The sequence below is a fragment of the Thamnophis sirtalis genome, unplaced genomic scaffold (assembly GCF_051295495.1).
Source record: "Thamnophis sirtalis isolate CommonGarterSnake01/CBP01778 unplaced genomic scaffold, rThaSir2_p1.2 scaffold_1, whole genome shotgun sequence".
NCBI classification, from domain to species: Eukaryota; Metazoa; Chordata; class Lepidosauria; order Squamata; family Natricidae; genus Thamnophis; species Thamnophis sirtalis.
In genome coordinates this window covers 168,286,809-168,313,985 of record NW_028261381.1, presented here as the reverse complement: position 1 = coordinate 168,313,985, position 27,177 = coordinate 168,286,809, and the positions used below count along the sequence as shown (strand labels likewise).

At 47.7% G+C, this 27,177-nt stretch overlaps 1 protein-coding gene across 1 annotated transcript in view; it reads right to left on the bottom strand.

Annotated features, from left to right (window-relative positions):
- Positions 1-659: 659 nt before the first annotated feature.
- MEF2B (myocyte enhancer factor 2B) overlaps positions 660-27,177 on the bottom strand; it is a 67,157-nt gene continuing 40,639 nt past the window's right edge. The window contains exons 3-9 of the mRNA XM_087703239.1: positions 26,672-26,875; positions 23,679-23,807; positions 17,250-17,430; positions 15,048-15,187; positions 12,779-12,878; positions 7,930-8,020; positions 660-3,081 (exon numbers count right to left, since the gene is read on the bottom strand). Of these exons, the coding sequence (XP_087559365.1) occupies positions 2,772-3,081; positions 7,930-8,020; positions 12,779-12,878; positions 15,048-15,187; positions 17,250-17,430; positions 23,679-23,807; positions 26,672-26,875 (1,155 nt within the window). The 3' untranslated portion in view covers positions 660-2,771. The remainder of the gene's footprint in view (positions 3,082-7,929; positions 8,021-12,778; positions 12,879-15,047; positions 15,188-17,249; positions 17,431-23,678; positions 23,808-26,671; positions 26,876-27,177) is intronic.

Below are 27,177 nucleotides of genomic sequence, written 5' to 3'. Positions count from 1 at the left end.
AGAGGCCGGGGGGCTACGGGAAGCTCCTCTTCGCACGACGACACCGGCAGCAGACAAAGGCAGAGGTACGGAGGAAAGGCAGTGCCACATGGGTCGCAAGAAAGCCAAGAGATAGGAAGACAAGCCTCCCCAACCACACCTGTCCATTCCGCCCCACCATCTCTTGGCTTGCCTGCTCTTTGCGACTGTGAACAAGTAGGAGTGGACCAATGGCCATGGGGCATCCTGCTGGATAGGGTGTTGAAGCTTCTGCCAGGAGGCAGGTGTTGGGACACAGATGGTCTGGCTGCGGGGCCCTGAGATAAGCCGGTGTGGGGCACGTGGGGCGCACCCCCTCCCCCTGCCTCGCAGCAGTGCAGTGGTGGGATTCAAATAATTTAACAACCGGTTCTCTGCCCTAATGACCATCTGGGTAGGCGTGGCTCGGTGGTCATGTGACTGGGTGGGCGTGGCCAACTCAAGGTCACTCAGGTCGATGGGCGCTTTGCCTTAGCTGTTACAATGCAATAAGGGTTAACCGGGGAAAGGCAGTTTCTATAAGCAGAGCAATAAAAATTAGGCTAGAAACAACACTAGAACGTTTCCTTCCTGCCTTCCTTACAGGATTAGCCTTGCAAAGTGGAAAAAAACAAAATGAGATTTCTTCCAACAACCGGTTCTCTGAACTACTTAGAAAGTTACCAACCGGTTCTCCCGAATGCATGCGAACCGGCTGAATCCCACCACTGCAGCAGTGACGCTGGCACACCGCACAGCCTCCTGCCCCATTGCAGCCGTGAGCAAGCAGAAGAATTGGGCTTCCCGGACATAGGGTGGGGTGGGGGGAGAAGACATCCCCTGAAAATAAGACCTACTACTTATTTGGCAGCCCAAAAAACATAAGACCGGGTCTTATTTTTGGGGAAACACGGCAGGAGTTCCCTGTAGACAGAGGAAGATTGGTTTGTACATATTTGGGGGCTTTGGGAAGTTGAAGAGCTCTTTTTAAATGGATGAGATACTTCAACAACTGAATCCTACTTCCTATAAAGATAGTCCTCAACTTAAGACTTCATTTGGGACTAGACTTTCCATGGCTAAGCAAGGCGCTTGGTATAAGTGAGTCAGATCCGACTTTATGAGCCGAGGTGGCACAGTGGTTAAATGCAGCACTGCAGGCTACTTCAGCTGACTGCAGTTCTGCGGTTCGGCTGTTCAAATCTCACCGGCTCAGGGTTGACTCAGCCTTCCATCCTTCCGAGGTGCGTAAAATGAGGACCCGGATTGTTGTTGGGAGCGATATGCTGGCTCTGTAAACCGCTTAGAGAGGGCTGAAAGCTCTATGAAGCGTTATATAAGTCTAACTGCTATTGCTATTGCTATTATGACTTTTTGTGCCACGGTTGTTAAGCAAATCACATTTAAGAGAATCATGCAGTCACGAAGTGAATCTGACTTCCCTCATTGACTTTGCTTGTTGGAAGCTGGGCCAGGAAGGTCACAAGTGATGATGATGAGACCTCAGGATTCTGCAACCATCATAAATGCATGCTAGTACAGCCCGCAGAGTTTAAGCCAGAGGTATCCTTATTGGATATTCTACCAGAGAAATACAGTAAAGAAGATTCATATTTGATTGTGCAAATAATAACAGCAGCTAGAATTATATTTGCACAAAATTGGAAAGCAGACAAAATCCCACCGGAAGGGGAGGTAATAAGGAAGATATCAGATTGTGCAGAAATGAACAGGTTGACGTTGAGAATAAAGGACAAAGAGGAATCGGTGTACTACAGGACATTCGGGCGATTTTATGATTGACTTGAAAAAAGGAGACAAATAGAAAGGAACAAAGCTAAAACAAATAACTCAGATGGCACATTATTAAACCAGGGGGAGGGGAAACAGGAAAGTATGAAAATGTAAATATACAGGCGGAAAAATGATATGAATTGACAAATGTTAAACAGCAATTATAAGAATGTATATTTAATAATGAATTTGAAAGGAAAAAAAAAACTTTATTGCAAAACAAAAAAAGATAAATGCATGCTAGTTTCTGGGCACCCAAATTTTGATCACATGATTGTGGGGAATGCTGTTACGGTCGTAAGGGGTGGGATTCAGCCGGTTCGGGCGAACTGGATGCTAATTTTAACAACTGGTTCGCTGAACCGGTAGTTGCAAGGACTGGCTCGGCCTGCCCCTCTCCTCCCCTCCCCTGCCCATTTTGGATGCCAGGCCTGCGTGGAAGTTCTGGGAGGGTGAAAAACAGGCCTCACGGAAGTCCAGAAACGGGCCCGTTCCCAGCCTCCGGAGCCCAGGGGGAGGGTGTTTTTGCCTTTCCGGAGGCTCAAGGAAAGCCTCCGGAGCCTGGGGAGGGTGAAAATGCCCCCCAGGTGGTGCAGGAAGCAGAATAGGCTAGGCCCACCATGGCCAGGCTCACCCAGCAATCGGGCAGAGAACCGGTTGCTAAAAATTTTGAATGCCACCCCTGAGCGAGGATCCGTCATAAGTCACTTCTTTCAGTGCGTTGCTAAATGCATGGCTGCAAGTCGAGGACTACCTGTAAATGAATGGTTGTAAGTTGAGGACTTTCCAATCTGCTGCCAATAACCTGTTCTCTGTTCTACCAACTGAATTTTTCCTTCCCTGGGGAGACTTTCCCTGCACACACGATTCTGCAATCTGTCATTTCTCTACTTTGGCCCTATTATGATTGATAGGTGATTCACTCCTCCCCTCTTACGCGCACGCCTACAATACAGCCGCCTCCACTGAGCACAAGCTGGTTACTTCTGCCACTCCTCTGCGGCAGACACCGGCAGGCGATGGGAGGGGATATTGGGCTGCTTCGCTTCTTCCGATGGAGGCCGGGAAAGCAGAAAGGAGTAATGATAACCCTTGATATAATCTTCCTGAGAGGCAGGGAGGTCCGTGGGGACATTGCCGAGGTTGGAACGCATGTATGTGGAGAGCTGGGGGATAGCCGAGGAACAGCTGGCTGTGGGGGAGGCTCGCTCCGACTTCACACTGATTTGGGTGTGCAAGGAAGGGGAGGCGGGAACGAGAGACGCCTGGTCACAAATCCGACTTGCTGTTCTGTAAGGAAAAGAGTGCAGAGAAGAGCAATAAAGGTGATTAGGGGACTGGAGGCTGAAACATAGGAAGAACGGTTGCAGGAACCGGGTATGTCTAGTTTAATGAAAAGAAGGACTAGGGGAGATGTGATAGCAGCCTTCCAATATCTCAGGGGTTGCCACAAAGAAGAGGGAGTCCAGCTATTCTCCAAGGCACCTGAAGGCAGGACAAGCAGCAATGGGTGGAAACTAATCAAAGAGTGAAGCAAACTGGAATTAAGGAGAAACTTCCTAACAGTGAGGACGGAACAGACGCCTCCTGCAGCACCCTGCTGGCCAAAATGGGGCACCAGGGGGCCATGTGCGCCCCCGCACCTCGTTTTTGGTCTCCCAGTCTCCATCAGCACTCTGCCGGCCAAAAATGGCCCATGCAGAGCAGTGGTAGGATTCAAAATTACTACCGGTTCTACGGGCGTGGCGTGGCTTGCTGGGCGTGGCAGGGAAAGGATACTGCAAAATCCCCAATCCTTCCCGATCATCTGGGACTCGGGGGGCAGAGAATAGATGGGGACAGGGCCAGCCAGAGGTGGTATTTACTGGTTCTCCGAACTACTCTACATACCCTACATGGCTTAGGACCTGGATATCTACGGCAGTGTTTCTCAACCTTGGCAACTTGAAGATGTCCGGACTTCAACTCCCAGAATTCCCCAGCCAGCATTCGCTGGCTGGGGAATTCTGGGAGTTGAAGTCCGGACATCTTCAAGTTGCCAAGGTTGAGAAACACTGATCTATGGGACCGCCTCCTGCCACATACCTCCCAACGACCCATAAGATCTCACAGGCTGGGCCTCCTTCGGGTACCGTCGACCGGGCAATGCCGGTTGGCGACTACTCGGGGGAGGGCTTTCTCTGTAGCTGCTCCGACCCTGTGGAACGATCTACCCGCAGAGATCCGGACCCTTACCACTCTCTCGGCCTTCCGGAAAGCCATTAAAACCTGCCTGTTCCGGCAGGCCTGGGGCTGTTGACCCTAAAATACGGTCCAGCCCCATTTAGAATGGAATGTATGGTGTGTTGTTTTTGCAAATCTATCTTTTCTTTCTCCCTGTGTTTTATTTTTGATTTTATTCCTGTATTGTAAGCCGCCCGGAGTCCTATGGGATTGGGCGGCATATAAATGTTATTAAACTCTAAACTCTAACTCTAACCGAGGTGGCGCAGTGGTTAAATGCAGCACTGCAGGCTACTTCAGCTGACTGCCGTTCGGCTGTTCAAATCTCACCGGCTCAGGGTTGACTCAGCCTTCCATCCTTCCGAGGTGGGTAAAATGAGGACCTGGATTGTTGTTGGGGGCAATATGCTGACTCTGTAAACCGCTTAGAGAGGGCTGGAAGCCCTATGAAGCGGTATATAAGTCTAACTGCTACTCTACTCATAATTTCCGCTACCGGCTTTCCAGAACTGGTCAGAACCTGCTGAAAACCACCTCTGGTGCGGAGGGCTTGAGTTTGACACCCTTGCTCTAAAAAGCACCTTTATCATTTATCATCTAAGAAGTCCAGTTGCCTCCTGAAAAAGCAGCTTTCGGACAACCATGCCCTGGACGACTGAGAATCTCTACAAGTCTTTTCAGTTTTGTATCACAATCAGATTCCAGCTTTTGGGGGAGGCAGGAATTGCTCATTGTGGATACTGAATGTGGCCGCAAGATGGCAGCAAGATCTTGCGAATGACTGTTCATCTGGCTTTGCATCCAATTTATTGGAGAAATAAATCATGGATGTTTTTTTTAAGAACTTCTTGTCCCTTTAGCCTCAGGAAGTGTCCAAGATTCTCCTCCTCTAAACAGGAAAAAAAACACCTGGATTTCAGATTATTTACTAATCACAGTCTTGGAATGAGCCAGGCGTAAAAGAGGAGGGTTGGATTAGAACCCAGAGCAAGTAGCAAATGCTTCAGAGCCATTGCTTCCATTCCTGGATAACATTCAGCCTTTTTGTCAATAACTTGGACGGAGGAATTGAGGAGATGCTTAATGAATTTTTACCAGAGACATAGAGCTGAAAGAGGTTTAGATCAGTGTTTCTCAACTTTAAGATATGTGGACTTCAACTCCCAGAATTCTCCTGCCAGGGTATATTAAAAGTTGCTAAGGTTGAAAAACGCTGGCATAAATGAAAGATTTAAAAAGATCTGAGAAGGAGACTGAATTTAATAGGGGGGCATTTATTAGAATGAAACGGAACGGATTTATTTATTTATTTTGCTGTAAGAAAAACGTAAACTACAGCATAGGATGGGGAAAACCTACCTTCACAGTAATACCTGTGAAAGAAAGTTGCATGCCCTTGTTTTTCTATTTTCTTAAAGCAGGGGAGGAATTACCAGGCTCTGATTCCTTGGAATGTGTTACCTATACACATTTTAGAGTTGATTCTTGTGTATATGTGAGAATGGAATTAAGAGTTCAAGTTATTGCACTTTTGGGTGCAGCCATTCAGCCAACGTTGAGTCTATCTAACAGTAATACCATGTGATCCAGCCCATCTTCCTTCCTTCCATTCCTACTTCCTTCCATCCCTCCTTCTTTCCTTTCATCCCCCCTCCTTCCTTCTTTCCCTCCTCCTTCCTTCCTTCCATCCCTCCGTCCTTCTTTCCTTCTGTCCCTCCTCCCTTCTTTCTTTCCATCCCTCCCTCCTTCCTTCTGTCCCTCCTCTCTCCATCCTTCATTCCTTCCTTCCCTCCTTCCTTCCTTCTGTCCCTCCTCCTTCCTTCCTTCCTTCCTTCCATCCCTCTGTCCTTCCTTCTGTCCCTCCTCTCTCCTTCCTTCCTTCCTTCCATCCCTCCATCCTTCCTTCTGTCCCTCCTCTCTCCTTCTTTCATTCCTTCCATCCCTCCCTCCTTCCTTTCTTCTGTCCCTCCTCCTTCCTTCCTTCCTTCCTTCCTTCCTTCCTTCCATCCCTCCCTCCTTCCTTCTGTCCCTCCTCTCTCCTTCCTTCATTCCTTCCATCCCTCCTTCCTTCCTTCCATCCCTCCTCCCTTCCTTCCTTCTTTCCTTCCATCCCTCCCTCCCTCCTTCCTTCCTTCCTTCCTTCCATCCATCCATCCATCCATCCATCCATCCCAGCAGCCTCAGGGAAACTGGGGCAGGGGCTGCTCTTTCCTCAGCACCCACTCCTTTTAACTGTTTGATGGCTGGAGTAAAGGAGCATTATCATTATTAATAGGAGCCTAGCAGTTCGAAAGCACATAAAAAAATGCAAGTAGAAAAATAGAGACCCCCTTTGGTGGGAAGGTAACAGCGTTCCAGGCTCCTTCGGCATTTAGCCATGCTGGCCACATGACCACGGAGACGTCTTCCGACAGTGCTGGCTCTTCGGCTTCGAAACGGAGATGAGCACCGCCCCCTAGAGTCGGGAACGACTAGCATGCATCTGCAAGGGGAACCTTTGTCTTTATTAGGAAACTTTTGCCGGGGCTCAGATTGCAAAATCCTGGGCGGGGGTGGGTGGGGGGGAGAGGGAGATGTCCACTGGCTAAGGCACTCCCCACTACCACGTCAGAAGAAACCCACCACCAGCCGCTGTTGTGTGGTTGGAAAAACTGCCTTGAATCTGCCGTTGAAAGAAACCAAAATATACAGCATACTTCAAATCTACTGTTGAACTGTACCAAAGTTGATGAACTGTTTATCTGCGAAGGATTGTATTGTATTGTATTGTATTGTATTTGGTTTATTTGTATGCCGCCCTTCTCCAGGAGGGACTCAGGGGGGCAAACAACTCAGGGGGGAAAGGGAACATAAACAACAGTACACATAATTAAAATACACGAAAATCACACAGCCATACCAGTCGAGAGGGGAGGGGAACTCATCAACCCCAGGCCTGCCGGCACAGCCAGGTTTTGACGGCTTCCCGGAAGGCCTGGAGAGAGGTGAGGGTCCGCATCTCCGCGGGGAGTTCGTTCCAAAGGGATGGAGCTGCCACAGAGAAGGCCCTCCCCCGGGTAGTAGCCAGATGGCATTGGCTGGTGAACGGAACCCGGAGGAGGCCTAATCTGTGGGATCTAACGGATCTTTGGGAGGTAATTGGCAGCAGGCGGTCTCTCAAGGATAAGATTGAGAATGTAGGTGGCTGAATTTAGCCAAGCAATTGCCTATCTACTAAACCATACAGGCCCAAAACATGGGGCAGTTTTGCAACTTAATTCAGGAGGAAGCTCCTGAAGCCTCCAGAGGGCCTCCGGGGGGGTCGCGGTGGAGGGGGGGCAGAAGGGACTGTTTCCAAGAAAGCTGCTGGAGCCTGGGGAGGGCGAAAAAAGGACGTCAAAAAGCCAGGAGGAGGGGGGTCGCACACACAGCATTATGGGTGTGAGCATGCCCACGCACAACCCCCCTCTGCTCCCCCCTCCACTTTTGGCCTGTGATCCAAAAAAGGTTAGCCATCACTGAAATAGGCTGACATGTCAGTTGAGCATGTGGTATGGATTTAGGCTCAAAGGGGTTTCCATGCAATTGTTGGTCACTTTTAAAAGGTCAAGGTTCCCCTCGCACATATGTGCTACGCATTCCCAATTCTAGGAAGATGCCTCCGTGGTCATGTGGCCGGCATGACTAAAGGCTGAAGGCCCACAGAACGCTGTTACCTTCCCACCCAAGTGGTCCCTATTTTTCTACTTGCATTTTTTTTTTACGTGCTTTCAAACTGCTAGGTTGGCAGAAGCTGGGACAAGTCACGGGAGCTCACTCCGTTACGCGGCGCTAGGGATTCGAACCTCCGACCTTTCTGATTGACAAGCTCAGCGTTTTAGCCGCTGAGCCATTGTGGCTTTTTTTTGTTACCCTTGGCAACGTGGCAATTCTTACCCCGGCATTGAATATTCTCGGTGTTGCCAAGCCGCCGTGGTGTTTCCTTGGAAGCCGAAGGAGTGTGGCGTGCTTTCCCCCAAAGTATATTCTGAAAGTCAAACAATGGGAAAAGAAGAAGCAGTTTAAAGGGACAAAGTTTAAAGAATAGAACAAAAAAACAAGATTTCACAGCTCCACTGAAGTGGTTCATTGTCTTTATAACACGCTTGGAAGTTCTCAGAGATGACTACAGGTAGTCCTCGAATTACGACCCTTCATTTAATGGTCGCAATTCATAGTTTCCATGGTGTTTTAAAAATGTATGACCAGTCCTCGCACGTATGACTGTTGCAGCCTTCTCGTGGTCACATAACCAATATTTGGGCTCTCGGCAACCGGCATATAATTTATGACAGCATCCTGGGATCATTTGATTGCCATTTGTGAGTTTCTGACAAGCAAAATCAATGGAGAAGCCAGATTCATTTAATGACCACACAATGAACTTAATGATCACAGTGGTTCGCTTAATGACCACATCAACGAAAGGTTGAAAAAAAAACTGGGTGCAAGCCACGTAACAACTGCATCGCTTAGCGACGGAAGACATTTTGGTCCCCCATTGTGGTCGTAAGCCAAGGACTACCTGAAAACAAATATCTCTTACTGTAGATCCAAATTCCCTGCTATATAGAGTTAAAGCATGGCATTCGAGGACTGAAGGGGCCTTGGAGATCTTCTAAGGCCGGTTTTTCTCAACCTTGGCCACTCTTAAGATATGTGGACTTCAACTCCCAGAATTCCTCAACGCTGGCTGGGGAATTCTGAGAGTTGAAGTCCACATATCTTAAAGAGTGGCCAAGGTTGAGAAACACTGGTCTAGATCAGATCAATCTCCTGTCCTGGACTGACGGAGAGAGCCAAGGAGATGATTTTGGAAAAGCCAAGTAGCAATTGAATAAAATATGATTTAATTCAATTCAAGCCTTTATTGTCAGAGTACAAGAATACGTACAATGAGATTGGCTGAACCTCCCTTTCTGCAAACCCCCCAACACAATACAACTCACAGTGAAAGACAAAATAATAATAATAATCCCCAGCCCAATGAATCCTGCTAACAAACATCCAGTCCTATTGCACCAAGTCAACTTTTTCCCCCCATTCAAGGTCTTTTTTCTTAATTTTTGAATACAAATAATACATATTATAGGAACAAAGAGTTGTGTGGGTCTTTTCTTTTACTTTCTCCCAATTACATAGTCCCTTTTACATCATAGTTTTGTTTTCACTTTCAGCCAAATTATTCTCTTCCACTGTTTTTCATCTTTATATTTATTTTTTTCTTAATACATCAGCAATATCTTCAATTGCCCCTTCAAAGTTACACCAAAATTCCCTTTCTTATTTTCTCCATTGGCATATTTTGCTATAAACAGCATACGTCCTCTAATTCGACTTAAGCACAGAGAGCATTTCTTTCAAGTTTTTTTTTCTACCATTAACAATATACGGTCATTTCTTTGTTTCTTAATTAGTTACGTAACAATAACAATCTTACTACTATTATCTTTAGTCTGCTAATAATTGAATTGAATTTGAATTGAATTTATTTCATTTATATGCCGCCCTTTTCCCCGAAGGGGACTCAGGGCAGCTCACAATCCAAGTCAAGGGAAGGGGTACAGATAAGGAATAAAAAGACGAACCGAACAATACACAATTTAAAAGCACACAACAACCATACCATTCGAGAGGGGGGGCAAAAGCTCTTTAGCCCCAGGCCTGTCAGAACAGCCAGGTTTTAAGGGCTTTGCGGAAGGCCTGGAGGGTGGTGAGGGTTCGAATCTCCACGGGAAGCTCGTTCCAGAGGGTCGGAGCAGCCACAGAGAAGGCCCTCCTCCGGGTGGTCACCAGTCGGCATTGGCCGGCGGATGGAATTCGGAGGAGGCCTAGTCTGTGGGATCTAATTGGTCTATTGGAGGTAATTGGCAGCAGGCGGTCTCTCAAGTACCCAGGTCCAATACCATGAAGGGCTTTATAAGTGAAGACTAGCACCTTGAAGCGTATCCGAAGACCAATAGGCAGCCAGTGCAGCTCGCGGAGAATAGGTGTTACGTGGGTGAACCGAGGTGCACCCACGATCGCTCGCGCGGCTGCATTCTGGACAAGCTGAAGTCTCCGAATGCTCTTCAAGGGCTGCCCCATGTAGAGCACATTGCAGTAGTCCAGTCTTGAGGTCACAAGGGTAATATAACTCTTTTTTTCCTGTTCTTCCTCTTTTAACCATTTTCTCTTGGGCTCCCAAAAAACCGCGTTTTAATTCTTTCCCTTCTTTTCTCCCCCTTTCCCCTAACTCCGGGATGGCGAACCCATGGCACGCGTGCCACAAGTGGCACGCGGAGCCGTTTGTCAGGGCACACGAGGCGTTGCCCTGTCAGCTGGCCAGCGCGCATGCACACAATGGCTACCCGAGTGCAGCCTTTTTAAAAGCCATTTTTCGCCCTCCCCAGGCTCCAGAGGCTTTATAGGAGCCTGGGGAGGGCGAAAAGAGTTTCCCCCACGGAGGCTTCAGGAGCTTCCCTGATGCCCCCAAGCGCAAAAAAACAGCCCTATGGGCAAACTGGAAGTTCGGGAATGGACTTCCGGTTTGCCTGTAGGGCCAGTTTAAACCCTCCGGAGCCTTCAGGGACCTTCAGGAGGCTTCCCTGAAGCCTCCGGAGAACTAAAAACCTCTGGTTTTTACTTCCGGTTTGCTCGTAGGGTCGTTTTTTTGCTCTCCGGAGACTTCAGGGAAGCCTCCTGAAGGTCCCTGAAGCCTCCAGAGGTCCTCCGGGGGGGGGGGGGAGGCTTCATCCTCCCCAGGCTCCTATAAAGCCTCTGTAGCCTGGGGAGGGCGAAAGAAGCATGCAAAAAATGGGGGGGGTGTCGCGCCTCTCATGCGTGCATGTGCCCGAGGTATGCGCCGCGCATTGCATTATGGGTGTGGCACGCCCACGCATGTCCCCCTGCGCTCCCCTCCCTTATGGCACGCAAGCCAAAAAAGTTTGCCATCACTGTCCTAACTTCTTCTCTTTCTTTTCCCTATTTTTGTGTTCCATGTGACCTGATTGCCCGTCATGCGAGTCAATCGTACTATGTTGTTGTAGAGTTATTTTTCATTCCGGAGTCTGGTCTGGCGAGGCTCCTATATCTCCTTCCAGATGGTAGGAGAATAAAGACCAAGACCAGGGTGTGAGTCGCCCCTGAGGATTTTCCTCATTCTTCTAAGGTAGCGAGTCCTAGCTATTATGTCGCCTAGTGGCATCTAGTGTTTTGTGCTTTAAATCCAGGACTGAGAGCAAATGGGAGGAGTTTGTTTCCTGAACTTGGCCTACCTCAAAGGGCTGTCAACAACGATCCTCAGACCATCCCAGACAAATGACTCTTCAACCTCTAGTGACGGGGCACCCAAGAAACAGACACAGTGTCAGGCCTGCCACCATCTTTTCTTTTGGATCTTTGGCCTGCCACACTTTCTATTATTCTACTATGCATTTTCTATTGTGGGAAAAATGGGAGGGGGGATTGTACGGCATGAGATGCGATGTAGCCATAACAACATTCTTTCTAGAAAGCCAAGGTCATCCTGTGTCTTGGCACCTCTGCACCTGACCGGAACTGGATGGGTGGAAGCTGCCAGCATGGCAGTGGGAGATTGGACCATGTGATGGGCTGGTGGGTGTGGGGGCAAGATCTTGAACTTTCAACTGGGTGGGGAAAACCAGGAAGCTTTCGGATTCGGGTTTTCCCGGAAGTGCCAACATGGCTCTCTTCATAAATTGGAACTTTGAGCAATACTTTGCCTTGGATTCTGATTTACTTTTGGATGCTATTTGGAATGGTGACACACTGCTTTACAGCTACCACTGAGCCATGGTGACGCAGTAGTTAGACTGCAATATTGCAGACTAATTCTGCTGTCTGCCGACTGCCAGAAGTTCGAGTCTTACCAGGCTCAAGGTTGACTCAGCCTTCCATCCTTCCGAGGTCGGTAAAGTGAGGAGCCTGATTGTTGGCGCCAATAGGCTGACTCTGTAAACCGCTTAGAGAGGGCTATGAAGCACTGTGAAGTGGTATATAAGTCTAAAAGAGCCAAGGTAGCGCAGTGGTTAAATGCAGCACTGCAGGCTACTGCTAGATCAGCAGGTCAGCGGTTCAAATCTCACCGGCTCAGGGTTGACTCAGCCTTCCATCCTTCCGAGGTGGGTAAAATGAGGACCCAGATTGTTGGGGGCAATATGCTGACTCTTTGTAAACCGCTTAGAGAGGCCTGAAAGGCCTATGAAGCGGTATATGTCTACTGCTATTGCTATTGCTATTGCTATTGCTATTGTCTAAGTTAGGAGTGTCAAACTCAAGGCCCGTGGGTAGGTTATGGCACGGATATGGCACAAGGGGTGGTTAGATCTGGCCCAGAGAGCCACTCTAGAGTGGTCCTCAGTGCCTCTGCTAGCGAAAATGGGCTCCCGAGCTCGCGCGGCCCTTCCAAGCTCTGTTTTCAGTGGCAGAGGGTTGCAGGAGGCCATCCCCGCCGAAAACAGAGCACTGGAGACCGTTTTCGCTGGCAGAGCACCACAGGTGCCAACACAAATGGCCAAGCCCATTTCCCCCCCCCCCCCGAGATAAACCACAACCCTGATGTGGTCCTCAATGAAATCAAGTTTGACACCCCTGCTCTAAGTGCTATTGCTACCAGGGTTAGGACAATTGTCAAAGGACTTAGAAACTTAAGCAAACGTAAGTGCCAGAAGATCATTAGGATTGGCTTCGGAGATGATGAGATGAGGTCCTTTATTCACACCCGGAAACCCTGCGTGGACCATACCTGATGGGGTGGAAGAGAGGAAGGGGTATCCTGGTAGTCCACGTCCAGGGAGACCTCCAGCGGGCAATACAGGACTCTGAAGCCCAGGATACAGTGGGCGCTGTGGGGAAAGAGAATCAGGTTCAAATCACCTCCTGTAATGTTTTTCCATCTACTGCACCAACCCATCAAATGTTCTTTTCAACAGAGGACAGTATCCACAGCACAGAGGTTGAACTGTGGAGTTGTTGGCGTCCTGCCAGCGGCCAGCATGAGCTGGCAGCAGATTCCGACAGTGAGGAGGTTGGAGAGGAACCTGGGCCAGTCCTGGCGTCTGGGGAAGCTTCTGATGAGGGCTCTGTGTCGGAGGAAGAGAGGGGACTAGGGCCATATGCCAGTTATCAGCTGCCTTCAGAGTCAGACAGCAGTGAGGCAGACGAACAGCTGGAGCCTGTTCCCAGTGTGCACATGCGCAGAGTGTCCAGACGAAGGGAACAGCTAAAGAACACGGGGCGACTTGGGAGTAAGGCCACAGGTAGACGATGAATGGCTCCTCCCAGAGGAAATAAAAGAGGAGCAAAAGGGGAGTGGAGTTTGCAGGAGATAATTAGTTTGCTTAATTGGTTTGTGATTTTCCCAGACTCCCTGCCAGGTTTTGCAGATATCGGCCTGTCAGCTCTCCAAGCCAGATAAGGTCTGTGACTGTAAATCCTCCCTTGAAAGACTTTGCTGGATATGAATGAGCAGAATTCACAGTCAATTAATAAAAGGAATTTGTTGGGACAAGGAGTTTGCTTCATGTTCTTGGGAAGCCTCGGTCAGAACACTGACTTTGGTTGTTTCCTTGCAGGCGTTTCATTACCTAACTAGGTAACATCATCAGTGTCAGGGAGTACAGGGTTTGCTCCCTGTTTATAGATTATCAGTTTGCTTTATCAATCTTGGCAGGGATTGATATGGCATTTTTGTTCAAAGTTTTATCAATACACGTTTGTGTATCAGTACAGGCCGCCTTTTTAAAAAAAAATTTATTTTATTTTAATTGAACAAAAACACAAAAAAAGAATCATCCTTCATTACATCTTGTAGAAAGCGTGTCGATTGGTTACAGATAACTTTCGTGCATTTCTTCCACAGTCATTACTTATAGTTCATATTAGATTATACACTTTAAGTTATACACTTTCTCTTTTCACTTCCGGAGCATCCCGATTTCATCAGCCTATGGTTTGCCTGTTTACCGCAGGCTTGAAGCACTTCCCTTGGCTCTATCAGTGATTTTGTGATATCCCTGAGACCAGCAAGGCTTTGTCTTCCCGATCACCATCTCTACGGGACAGTTTAGGTCCATTGGCCCAGCGGCAAAAGTGTCAACAGCTGTCTCAGAGTATCGAGACCGCATGTTGTAACATCGCGACGTGGCTCCTCCAACCACACCAGTACAGGCCGCCTTTTGTGGCCTGTCGACCGCGGTCCCTCCAGCAACCGACTCAGAGGAGGAGGAAGCGTGGGAGTCAGGGTCACCATCAAGGCAACCTGAGAGCTCCGAAGGGGAAGAGGGAATGGAGCTTGCAGGGAGAGACAGAGGAAGAGCCTGGGCCATCCGTCAACCTGCAGATGGAGAGTCAACAGCGCCCAGGTCAGGAAGTGGCTGATGAGGAACACCTGAGTCCAGTGCCTGATGCGTGGATGCGCAGAAGACAGAGGAGAGGAGAGCAGTGGAAATCCATGGGCCGATCCTTGGGATGGAAGAGCCACCGCTGCTAGTAAAACCCCACCCACTCTGGGGATAAAAGGCAGGCGGGGTAGGTGGGGAGATAAATAGATGTGGCAGACAACTATTCATCTCCCTGCCAGATGGACTTGTTAGCCTGTGGCGAGAGAGAAACTTTTTGCCGGGGCTGCTGGCACTCCTAATAAAGGAATCTTTGAGTTAACTTCAGAGGATTTGTCTGTTTGGGGAGCTGGGTAAGAACGCCGTCCTTGACTTACGACGGTAATTGAGTCCAGAATTACAATTCTAGTTGTGTTCATTAGGCGGGTCAGCACATAACCGTGTCTGATTTTATGACTTTTTTTTAGCAGTAGTTACTAAGCGAAGATTGTGGTTGACAAGCAAAGGTTGCTATCTTTAAACAAATCCTTTATACCAGTGGGTCTCAATAGGGAGCAGTAGGTTGACTCTGTCAAACGCTTTGAGCGGACTGCAAAGCACTATGAAACCGTATATAAGTCTAAGTGCTATTGCCATCTATCCCCCAAAGCAGAAGGATATTGTTGAGTTACTTACAGTGGATGCTAGATTGTTCCTGCTTGCAGAAAGCTGTCCTTCCACCCGACGGGAGTCAGCCCCCAGATAGAGCGGAGGAGGCGTTTTGCTCGACAACACACGGCTGAGGTTGCTATGGGAGAAGATCGAGTACCCGATACCTGCAGAGTCAGAAAAGAGATGAAGAGAATCCAGGCTGAAGACACAGCTCCTGATTACAGATTAACAGAGTTGGAAGGGACCTGTAGGTCATCTACTCCAACCCCCGCCCCCCCCCCAAAGCAGGAGACCCTACACCATTCCTGACAGATGGCAGTCCAGTCTCTTCTTGAAAGCTTCCAGTGATGAAGCTCCCACAACTTCCGAAGGCAACTTCTGTTCCATGGGTTGATTGTTCTCACTGTCAGAAAATTTCTCCTTATTTCTAGGTTGAATCTCTCCTTGTTCAGCTTCCATCCATTATTCCTTGTTTGGCCTTCGGGTGCTTTGGAAAATAGCTTGACCCCCTTCCTCCTCTCTGTGGCAGACCCTCAAATATTGGAAGACTGCTATCATGTCTCCCCTGGTCCTTCTCTTCACTAGCCATGCCCCGTTCCTGCAACCGTTCATCGTATGTTTTAGCCTCCAGTTCCCTAATCATCTTGGTTGCTCTTCTCTGCATTCTGGGCATTCTGGGAGTTGAAGTCCACAAGTCTTAAAATTGTCAAGATTGGACACCCCTGGGCTAAACAGACGCAGTTCCTTTAGGTCAGTGATGGCTAACCTTTGTCTAAAGGTGTCCCCAAACTGTGTGGACCCATGTTATTGTGTGCATGCGCCTGGCCACCCACCTGTGCATGCGCAAGCAACCCAACTAGCGCATGAGTGAGCATCCCCACCACCACATATAAGTGAGCGTCCCCCGCATGGAGGAAATTTTTCACCTTCCCCAGATTCCGAAGGCTTTCCTGAGTTATTTATTCAGTTCTGTATTAGGAGCAACGTGTCAGCACGGTGCCATATTTGCTGGCACAGCAGCCCTCGGCAAACCTCAGCTCCGGCGCGCATGCGTGTGCCAGCCAATTGATTTTCAGACTTCCGGGCGGGGAGGGGCATGGGAGACCGTTTTTGCCCTCCCTGGCTTCTGGAGCCTGGGGAAGGTGAAAAACAGCCCAACAGCCCCAACCAGAAGTTCGGGAACAAACTTCCAGTTTGCCCATTGGGCTGTTTTCCGCCCTCCCTAGGCTTCAGGAAAGCCTCCAGAGCAGTGGTGAGTTTCAAATGTTTTTTGAACCTACTCTGTGGGTGTGGCCTCTTTTGTGGGAGTGGCTTGCTGGCCATGTGACCTGGTGGGAGTGGCTTGCCGGCCATGTGTTTTCTTTCTCTCTCTCTCTCTCTCTCCTTCCTTTTGTCTCTGTCCCTTTTTCCTTTTTTTCTTTCATCTCTCTCACTTTTTCTTTCTTTTTTCTTTTTTCTTTATTTATTTCTTCCTTTCTTTCTCTTTCTCTCTCTGTGTGAGTCTGTGTATGTGTGTGTGTGTGTTGTGTGTGTGTGTGTGTGTGTGTGTGTGTGTGTGTGTGTGTCAGTGGTGGGTTTCAAATTTTTTTGGAACCTCTTCTGTAGGTGTGGCCTGCTTTCCGGGTCCACTGGTGGAACCTCTTCTAACCGGTTCAGTAGATTTGACGACTGGTTCTACCTAACTGGTGCAAACTGGTAGGAACCCACCTCTGCTCCAGAGCCTGGGGAAGGCAAGCAACTGTCCAACTGGAAGTTTGGGAACAAACTTTGTCCATTGGGCTGTTTTTCGCCTTCCCCAGGCTTCAGGAAAGCCTCGGAGCCTGGGGAGGGCGAAAAACAGGCCCAACTGGCCAACCGGAAGTTCATTCCCAAACTTCCGCTCCACCTGTTGGCCCTGTTTTTCGCCCTTTCTACGCTGCGGAGGCTTTCATGAAGATGCGGAGGACAAAAACAATCTCCCTCGGCCCTCCAGAAGGCTGAAGCTGAGGGCTGCCGTGCCAGCAAATATGGCTCTGTGCGGCATGTTGCTCCTAATAAATAACTGGATTTCTTTTGAAGCTTGGGTTGAGGCTCATGATTTAATTAGGGCATCCGTCGGAACCCTGCCACCCTCCCTCCAGGATTTATGAGTTGACACTACCTGTACTTGGTCGTAGGTTGAGGATTACCTGTATTGGAGAGATGGAACCCAAGAATTTCATCCAGGCTCTTATGGGAATGACATACCTGGTCCAAGGGTTGCTGGGGACCGCACCGAAGGGAAGGCTGGCTTGGGAACAGTTGGCTTGAACTGCTGGAGATGGCTCTGTTGAACAGGAGATTCACCTGAATTGCTTGCCCCACTCTCACCTCCGGAGGGGGGAGTTCCCATGGATGCCCCCTCGAGGCTAGACAGGGAAGCAGCCGACTGCAAGGAAGAGAGAACATCAAAAAGGATCAGGAGGGGAAAAAGTTGATTATATGGGTTCTTTTGCGCTAGAATGGAACGAGCTGGTTTGTTGAGAACATCCTGGGAAGATCTGATGAAAATCTCCTTCTATGTCCGGGGTGTCAGTGTTCTGAGTAACGCACCCATTGAAAGCATAACTCCGAGGCAGGTAGATTCCTCAAAGGATATGCTTATTGAATACATCCAGGGGTGGGCTGCTGGGGGGGTTCACAGGGGTTCGGCCGATCCTCTAGCTAGGATTCTGCCCAGTTCGGCAAACCCCCAAATGCCACCCCTGGCTGGCCACGCCCACCATGCCCCTCCCCTCCCAGGAGGCTCCACGCGGCCTGTTCATCATGCCAGGTAAGTGCAGGGCACACACAGAAGGGTCAGGGAGGCGGGAAAAAGGAACCGGAGGTTCCAGAATTCCGGAAATGGGCCTGGTGGAAGCAGTTTTCGTCCTCTCCGTAGCCTGGGGAGGGCAACAAACATCCCTCCCGCCATGGTGCAGGAAGCCAACTAGGCCATGCCTATCATGGCCACACCCACCCAGCAATGGGGCAGCGAACCCTTGCTGCAATTTTTGAAGCCCACCCCTGGATACATCATATAGGCACAGCCGGTAAAAACCAACTCTGACAGTTCCTGTTTTCCCCCCCTAATTAAACAAATCAAACTCCCCCCCTCCCCCAGGTGTCACTGGTCACATTGTCCAATGAAGATGGAAGGCAGGCTCTTCTCCTCTTTCAATGGCCACCTGTTTCAATGACCTTGGTTCTCACAGGAAAGCATTTTGTTTTGACTGGAGCCGGGCTATCTATTCCCCCCACCCTTCCCCCTCCCAGTTTGTGGCAACTATGAGGCAGCAAAAGATGGCTTCAGCCAAGTTCCCTTCAGAGTTGACAAGGGGTGACCAAATTGGACAACTTTAAGACTTGTGGACTTCCAACACCCAGAACCCTTTGTAATATGTAAAATGAAGTATAAGGTAAAGGTAAAGGTTCCCCTCGCACATATGTGCTAGTCGTTCCTGACTCTAGGGGGCGGTGCTCATCTCCGTTCCAAAGCCAAAGAGCCAGCGCTGTCCGAAGACGTCTCCGTGATTATGTGGGCGGCATGACTCAATGCCGAAGGAGCATGGAACACTACCTTCCCACTAAAGTGGTCCGTATTTTTCTATTTGCATTTTTGCATGTTTTCGAACTGCTAGGTTGGCAGAAGCTGGGACAAGTAACGGGAGCTCCATCCCACTCACTAGGGATTCGAACCGCCAAACTGCGGACCTTTCTGATCGACAAGCTCAGCGTCTTAGCCACCGTGTCAGAAATGCCACTTCACGCCTGCACTTCGCAATTGCTCAGGGCTAGTCAGCCATGGACCTTGGAGGAGGGTGGAAGGGAGAGTGGGCAGTCGGGGGGGGAAAGTGAAACTAATGGGAAGAAACATACCTCTCAAAGACGAGTCCTCAAGGCCGTTTTCCTGGGAGAAGAAAGAATGCAGCCGCAGGAGTGACTGCTTCAAAAACATCTCTTTTAAAACTGATTGGACGTGGGGGGAGACCAGGAATGGGAAGTGCTTGGGAGGGGAAAGTAATACCGAGGGATTTGGCCCATGAACTTCAGTTCTGGCTTTGCTGTATATCACTTGGCCTTTATCACTGCTAATATCACTGCTTTACTGTACTGTAGTCCAGTGTTTTTCAACCTTTTTTGTGCAAAGGCACACTTTTTTCATGAAAAAAATCACGAGGCACACCACCATTAGAAAATGTTAAAAAAATTTATCCTCGCTGCTCCGGTCCTCCGCGATTGTTGCTATGGGTGCACGCATGGGACGTCAGTGACGTCCCTGCGTGCACTACCTCCCGGCGGTCCCCGCGTTTTTAAAGTAAACGCGGGGCCGCAGGGACTTAATAGAGGCATCCCTGTGTCCCGAAAGCAACTTTCGGGACACAGAGATGTCCCGAGGCAAAAACACCCAGCGGGTGTTTTTCCCACGGCACACCTTACACTATGTCATGGCACACTAGTGTGCCGCGGCACAGTGGTTGAAAAACACTGCTGTAGTCCACTTGATCTCTAATACACTATGCCTTTCTCAACAAATGGGAGTCAGGGATGGTTCTTACTTAAAGGTGCATGTTGAGGCAGGGCTGACAGCGTGGATAAATACAGGCAGTCCTCGAGTTACGACCACAATTGGGCCCAACATTTACCGTATTTTTCGGAGTATAAGACGCACTTTCCCCCCTCAACTTTTGCATCTCATTTGGAAACCAAGGACCCAGAGTATGGAGGAAGAATGGAGAGGCCAATCAAGCACAGTAATCCCATGGTCATTGAACCAGTTTTTGGTGCTTTTGGCAAAAGTTGCTCTCATCAGAAAAGAGGACTTTGGACCACTGAGCAACAGGACTTTGGACCACTGTGCTTCATTAAGACCAGGGTCAACGCAGCCGTCTACCAGGAGATTTTGGAGCACTTCATGCTTCCTTCCGCAGACGAGCTTTATGGGGATGCTGACTTCATTTTCCAGCTGCCCACACTGCCAAAAGTACCAAAACCTGGTTCAATGACTGTGGGATTACTGTGCTTGATTGGCCAGCAAACTCGCCTGACCTGAACCCCATAGAGAATCTATGGGGCATTGCCAAGAGAAAGATGAGAGACATGAGACTGAACAATGCAGAAGAGCTGAAGGCCACTATTGAAGCATCCTGGTCTTCGATAACACCTCAGCAGTGCCACAGGCTGCTAGCTTCCATGCCACGCTGCATTGAGGCAGTAATTGCTGCAAAAGGGGCCCAAACCAAGTACTGAGTACATGTGCATTCTTATACTTTTCAGAGGTCCGATATTGTTCTATGTACAATCCTTGTTTTATTGATTGCATGTAATATTCCAATTTTCTGAGATGGTGGATTTGGGGTTTTCATGAGCTGTACACCATAATCATCACAATTATGACAAATCACGGCTTGAACTATCTTGCTTTGCATGTAATGAGTCTTATCTCATATATTAGTTTCACCTTTTAAGTTGTATTACTGAAATAAATGAACTTTTGCACGATATTCTAATTTTCCGAGTTTCACCTGTACACTGTACCTGTGCATTTCATTTTCTTGCCTAAATGTACAACCTTACTCTTGCTGAGTAAGAGTACCGATGAATCCAAAGAGCTCACATGGAAAAAGGTAGAAGTATCACGTATAAAAGTCTCGCATCTGTGCATGATACACATTTTTCATGTGACTTGCAACTTCTGGCAAGCAATTTCTCCCACTACCATCTGTTCTCTCTTTTACGGCTACCAATACATGCAGTTTAAAACATCCAGTTCTATTTCTACTTTGGAACTGGTGACTCAGTTGCAACATTTGGAAAAAAAAATAAAAAGTGAGCACATTTCTGGGCCAGCCTGCTGAAAGTCTGTTCCTATCTGGCTGGAAGCATTTTTCTGGAAGTTTTCCAAGCTACGTTTGGCACTGTTCCAACCCAAAAGGCTCAAAATAGTATCTAAATCCTTCCACTACTCAGTCAAAACAATCCTTTCCAAATGTTTAACAGTAGTTTGCATTCAACCCAGTGGTGGGTTTCAAAAATTGTTGGAACCTACCCTGTGGGTGTGGCCTCCTTTGTGGGAGTGGCTTGCCACCCATGTGACCGGATGGGAGTGGCTTGCCACCCATGTGACCGGAGATGAAATTATGAATTAGTACTTAGATCGGTCCAAGTAGCGATTCAGAAACTCTGGCATTGAAGCATGCAAGTCTTAAAGCTGTCAAGTTACAAGATCCTTGCTAGTGGTGGGTTTCAAAAATTTTTGGAACCTCTTCTGTAGGTGTGGTCTGCTTTCCGGGTCCACTGGTGGAACCTCTTCTAACCGGTTCGGTAGATTTGACGAACCGGTTCTACCGAATAGGTGCGAACTGGTAGGAACCCACCTCTGATTCAACCTATTTGGCCCAACTCTACTATATATATATTTATATTTTGAAAAGCATTTCGAAACCACCTTTAGAGGCAAATGAATGGAAAATTCATAGCAGGACCTGAACAGGTATTTAAGTTACTATAGATTTTAGGCCAAATTCCTGCAGTCTGCACCAAACAGTCCTTGCACTCAACTTCACATTGCATTGCGCCATTTCATCTTGTGTACACCCAGATGGTTTTCTTCTGTCATGTAGGCACAATCTCCTAATTCCTCTATCATCACTATGCTGTTGTGCAACTTTTGCTGACTTTGCTTAGTGCGGTTTTGTAGTGACTGAGTCACTTTATACCTCTTCAAAAACTTAGAAATGCCACCTTTGGTTAAGTTTCCACCAATGTTTCTCCTAATTTCTTCATAACTGTAGCCTTGTTCACTTAATAATACTATTTTACAGTGCTTTCTGGAAGACCGGTCAACTCTTTGCACCAGTGGTAGGTTTCAAAATTTTTCAGAACCTCTTCTGTAGGTGTGGCCTACTTTATGGGAGTGGCTTGGCAGCCATGTGACTAGGTGGGCCTGGCCAACTTGTAAAATGTGGTGAAACTCACTTAACAACGCTCTTGTTGGCTCAGGAACTCTGGCATTTGAAGCATGCAAGTCTTAAAGCTGTCAAGTTACAAGACCCTTGCACCCCTAACCTTTTAGAAAAAAACAACCCAGGGGTGTTCAAACTTGAGAGCTTTAAGACTTGTGGACTTCAACTCCCAGAATTCCTCCTCCAGTCATGTTGGCTCAGGAACTCTGGCATTGAAGTGGGCAAGTCTTAAAGCTGTCAAGTTATAAGATCCTCGCACCCCTAACCCTTTAGAAAAAAACCCCCAGGGGTGTTCAAACTTGACAGCTTTAAGACTTGTGGACTTCAACTCCCAGAATTCCACCTCTCGCTCTTCATCTTGATGATTTGCGGACGGGCAGGGGGAGGGAGCTGGAACCGGTTCTAAACGGCACTGTAGATTTGTGGAACCTCTTCTATAGAAGAGGTTAGAACTGGCAGGAACCCACCCATGCTTTGCATCATTACTTTTATTTTATTACGTTTTACAAGCTCACTAAATGAAAGAACATAACAAAAGCCAACCAACTTGAATGTCCTCCTCTCAGCTTCAATACATGACATCAATAACCGAATCCTACTGTGATCTCATTGTCTCATTGCCAAAACATGATGACACCTGATTGGCTCTCGAAACACTCATTGGCTACAATCAGATGAAGGAAAGCTACCAGATATCAACCTAAGCAAGTTGTGCTTCCTTTTTTCTGGTTATTTGGCTATAACTTTTCATCGAATACCGATAATTGAACAACTTTGTTGCATTACATTCTTGATTAAATTATCTTTCTATTGATATATAATTTTATGGTACTACTCCAGTGGTGGGATTCAAATAATTTAACAACTGGTTCTCTGCCCTAATGACCATCTGGGTAGGTGGGGCTCAGTGGTCATGTGACTGGGTGGACGTGGCCAACTCAAGGTCACTCAAGTCAATGGGCTCTTCGTCTTAGCTGTTACAATGTAATAAGGGTTAACCGGAGAGGCAGTTTCTGTAAGCAGGGCACTAAAGATTAGGCTAGAAACAACACCAGAATGTTTCCTTCCTTCCTGCCTTCCTTACAGGATTAGCCCTGTAAAGTGGAAAAAACAAAATGAGATTTCTTCCAACAACCAGTTCTCCAAACTGCTTAGAAAGTTACCAACCGGTTCTCCCGTATAGGTGCGAACTGGCTGAATCCCACCACTGTACTACTCCAAAAAAAGAAAAAAAAGAAGTGTTATTAGCCACCAAACCTCAAAAATACACTTTCCCCAAAAGGTTTCCACAATTTTGGCCACTACTGTACAACCATATTTGAGCCCAAAATTTCTGTTGCTAGCCTAGTGAACTTTGCCCCATTTTACAACCTTTCCTGCCACGGTTGTTACGTGAATCACTGGAGTTGTTAAGCTAGTTGCACAGTTGTTAAATGAATCTGGCTTCCCCCATTGACATTGTCCATCAGAAGGTCGCAAAAGGTGACGACAGGACCCTGGGGACACTGCAACCATCATCAATATGGGCCAGTTGCAAACATCTGAATTTGTGATCATGGAGATGCTGCAACAGTCATAAGTGGGAAACACGGTCATAAGTCACTTTTTTTCAATGATGTTGTAACTTCAGTCATTAAATGAACTGTTGTAACTGGAGGTAGGCTTTTTTTTCCCAATCCAAAGCAATACTCACACTAAGTTTTGGCCGGGCTAATCTAAGGTCCATTCCTTCATCAAGCTGCCTCAGTTTCTCAGCTGGGTCCAAAGCTTCTACAAGATCCATTTCTGCACCTTCAAAGCCCAAGCCTTTTCGTTTCAGGGTCTGCACAGATTTAAATATATATTAATAACATATATGTAAAAGCCAAACCAATATAATATCATTAAATGAAGCCAATCTGAACTGCAATTGAGTTACATGCCCAATTTGTGTTTGGCTTAGACAGTTGATTTTCGACGGACGACCGCAATTGAACCAGGAATTACAGCTGTAATTCAATGTAGTCATTAAGTGGGTCACCATATTACGACACCTGATTTTTATTATCTTTTATGCAGCGGTCATTAAGTAAATGTGGTGGTTGTTAAATAAATGCCGCAGTCATTAAGTTATGACTACCTCTATAGAAAGCACTTTTTAAGATTTACAGCATTCATTTCAACAGAATAACAGAGTTGGAAGGGACCTTGGAGGTCTTCTGGTCCAACCCCCTGCTCAGGCAGGAAATCCTATACCCTTTCAGACAAATGGCTGTCCAATCTATGTCACTGGTTTTGGTGGGAGTGGTTTTGAAGCAGTCTGTCACTAACACTGACAGGGCAAGCCACTAGAATATAAACTGAGAGCAAACCTCTCTCCCTACTAGCGCTGATGCTGTTACCTAGTATGGGTAATGAAGCGTCTGTAAGAAAATAACCAAACCAAGCTCAGAGATCACCCTCTTTTCAACTCTGAGCTGCAAATATTCTACTTGAATGGTCATTAAGCAAGGAGTATCTATTACAGCGGCTTTGCTTATCAAATCACAGGTCTGCATTTCTAACATAGAGGAGCTAAACGGCAGGGCAAATTATGCAAGAACAGCCCACGTATAGTTTGCCAACTTTAAAAGTGCAGACCTTAATACATCAAATTCAATATTTTAAAAAAGATGGATTTGATATTGATCGAAGAGAATATTTTTAGCTCAATAGCAATAGCAATAGCAGTTAGACTTATATACCGCTTCATAGGGCTTTCAGCCCTCTCTAAGCGGTTTACAGAGTCAGCATATCGCCCCCACAGTCTGGGTCCTTATTTCACCCACCTTGGAAGGATGGAAAGCTGAGTCAACCTTGAGCCGGTAAGATTAGAACCGCTGAACTGCAGATAACAGTCAGCTGAAGTGGCCTGCAGTACTGCACCCTAACCACTGCGCCACCTCGGCTCTATCCTCAGGCCGTTGACAATCTCTAAGGTTGGTTGTTGCCACTTATTTGTCAGTGATGACAGGAACAGCAATAGCACTTAGACTTATATACCGCTTCCAAGTCCTTTTACAGCCCTCTCTAAGCGGTTTGCAGAGTCAGCCTATTTCCCCCAACAATCTGGGTCCTCATTTTACCCACCTCGGAAGGATGGAAGGCTGAGTCAACCTTGAGCCTGGTGAGGATTGAACTGCTGCCAGTGAGCAGAATCAGCTTGCAATACTAGCATTCTAACCAGTGCGCCACCACACCTCTTACTGATGTTACCTGGTCACTCTGAAACACTCCCTACTAGCACTGGTGCCTAGTTTGGGTAATGAAACATCTACAAGAAAACAACTACGTTTAGAGAGCACCAAGGACCCCACAGATGGCTTCTAATGTCCCAAAATCCGATGAGCATTTTGAGGAAGCTGAGTTTCAGGAGCCTGTAGAGATTCTCAGTCATGGTTGTCCGAAAGGTGCTTTTTTTTTTTTCAAGAGCCAAATGGACTTCCTTGTTTTTTCTTTTGAAGACGTTTCGCTTCTCATCCAAGAAGCTTCTTCAGCTCTGACTGGATGGTGGGGAATGGAAGGATTTATATTCCTTGCAGACAGCTTGGTCATTTGCATCCTTTTACAGGGTGGTTGAAGCACTTGTGGGTTTATTTATGTCTTCTATTGGGTTTAATAGCAATAGCAATCGTTAGACTTATATACCGCTTCATAGGACTTTCAGCCCTCTCTAAGCGGTTTACAGAGTCAGCATATCGCCCGCAACAACAATCTGGGTCCTCATTTCCCCTCTTGACTTGTATGGCTGTATGACTCTTGTGTATTTTAATTACGTGTATTGTGTTTGTATCCCCTTTCCCCTTTTGAGTTGTTCGCCGCCCTGAGTCCCTCCCGGAGAAGGGCGGCATACAAATAAACTAAATCTTAAATCTTAAATTTTACCCACCTCGGAAGGATGGAAGGCTGAGTCAACCTTGAGCCTGGTGGGATTTGAACAGCCGAACTGCTGAACTGCAGTCAGCTGAAGTAGCCTGCAGTGCTGCATTTAACTACTGCGCCACCTCGGCTCTTATTTATCTATGTTATCTATTGGGACGCGGTGGCTCAGTGGCTAAGACGCTGAGCTTGTCGTTCAGAAAGGTTGGCAGGTCAACGGTTCAAATTTCTAAGCGCCGCGTAAGGGAGTGAGCTCCCGTTACTTGTCCCAGCTTCTGCCAACCTAGCAGTTCAAAAGCACGTAAAAACGCAAGTAGAAAAATAGGGACCACCTGTGGTGGGAAGGTAACAGCGTTCTGTGCGCCTTTAGTGTTTAGTCATGCCGGCCACATGACCATGGAAACGTATTCGGACAGCGCTGGCTCTTCGGCTTCGAAACGGAGATGAGCACCGCCCTCTAGAGTCGGGAACGACTAGCACATACGTGTGAGGGGAACCTTTTACCTTTACCTATGTCCTCAGGATTACCTGAGTGGTGTTTCTGGTTCCTGTAAGTGACCCTGAGGACACAGATAAACCTCCAAGTGGCCTCAAGGACTCTCTGAAAAGGATGCAAATGACCAGCTGTCTGCAAGGAGTATAAACCCTTCCATTCCCCACTATCCAGTCAGAGCTGAAGAAGCTTCTTGGATGAGAAGCGAAACACCTTCAAAAGTAAAAAAAAAAACATGGCCTCCTGAAAAAAAAACACGTTTGGGGCTGAATTTCAGGATCCTTCCCATGTTTTACCTCCAGAATATCTGAGTTGGTTCGGCTCTCGTGGGGCTCGCTGTACTCCGTATACTTCAAGAGAACCTTGTCCATGTCTGTGCTGGCGTACTGGAAGAGCCGGTTGGTGCTGTTGAAAATGATCAGGGCGATCTCACAGTCGCAAAGGACGCTCAACTCGTAGGCCTTTTTCATCAGCCCGAACTTCCTCTTGGTGAAGGTGACCTGAAAAAAAACAGCGGGAGAAACAAAACACAGGAAGTCCTCGACGTATGACCACAAGCTAGCCCCACATTTCTGTTGCTGAGCGACACACGCGTTAGGTGAGCTTGGCCGCTTTCCTGACCCTTCTTGGCAGAGCCGTTAAGTGAATCGCTGCAGCTCTTAAGTCAGTCACACAATTGTTGAGTGAATGTGGCTTCCTCTCCATTCCACTTCCTCTTCCGTCCACCAAGGCACACCCATACTACACCTGTCCTCCGCGAGGTGCACTGGCTTCCCATTGGTCTCCGAGCATGATTCAAGGT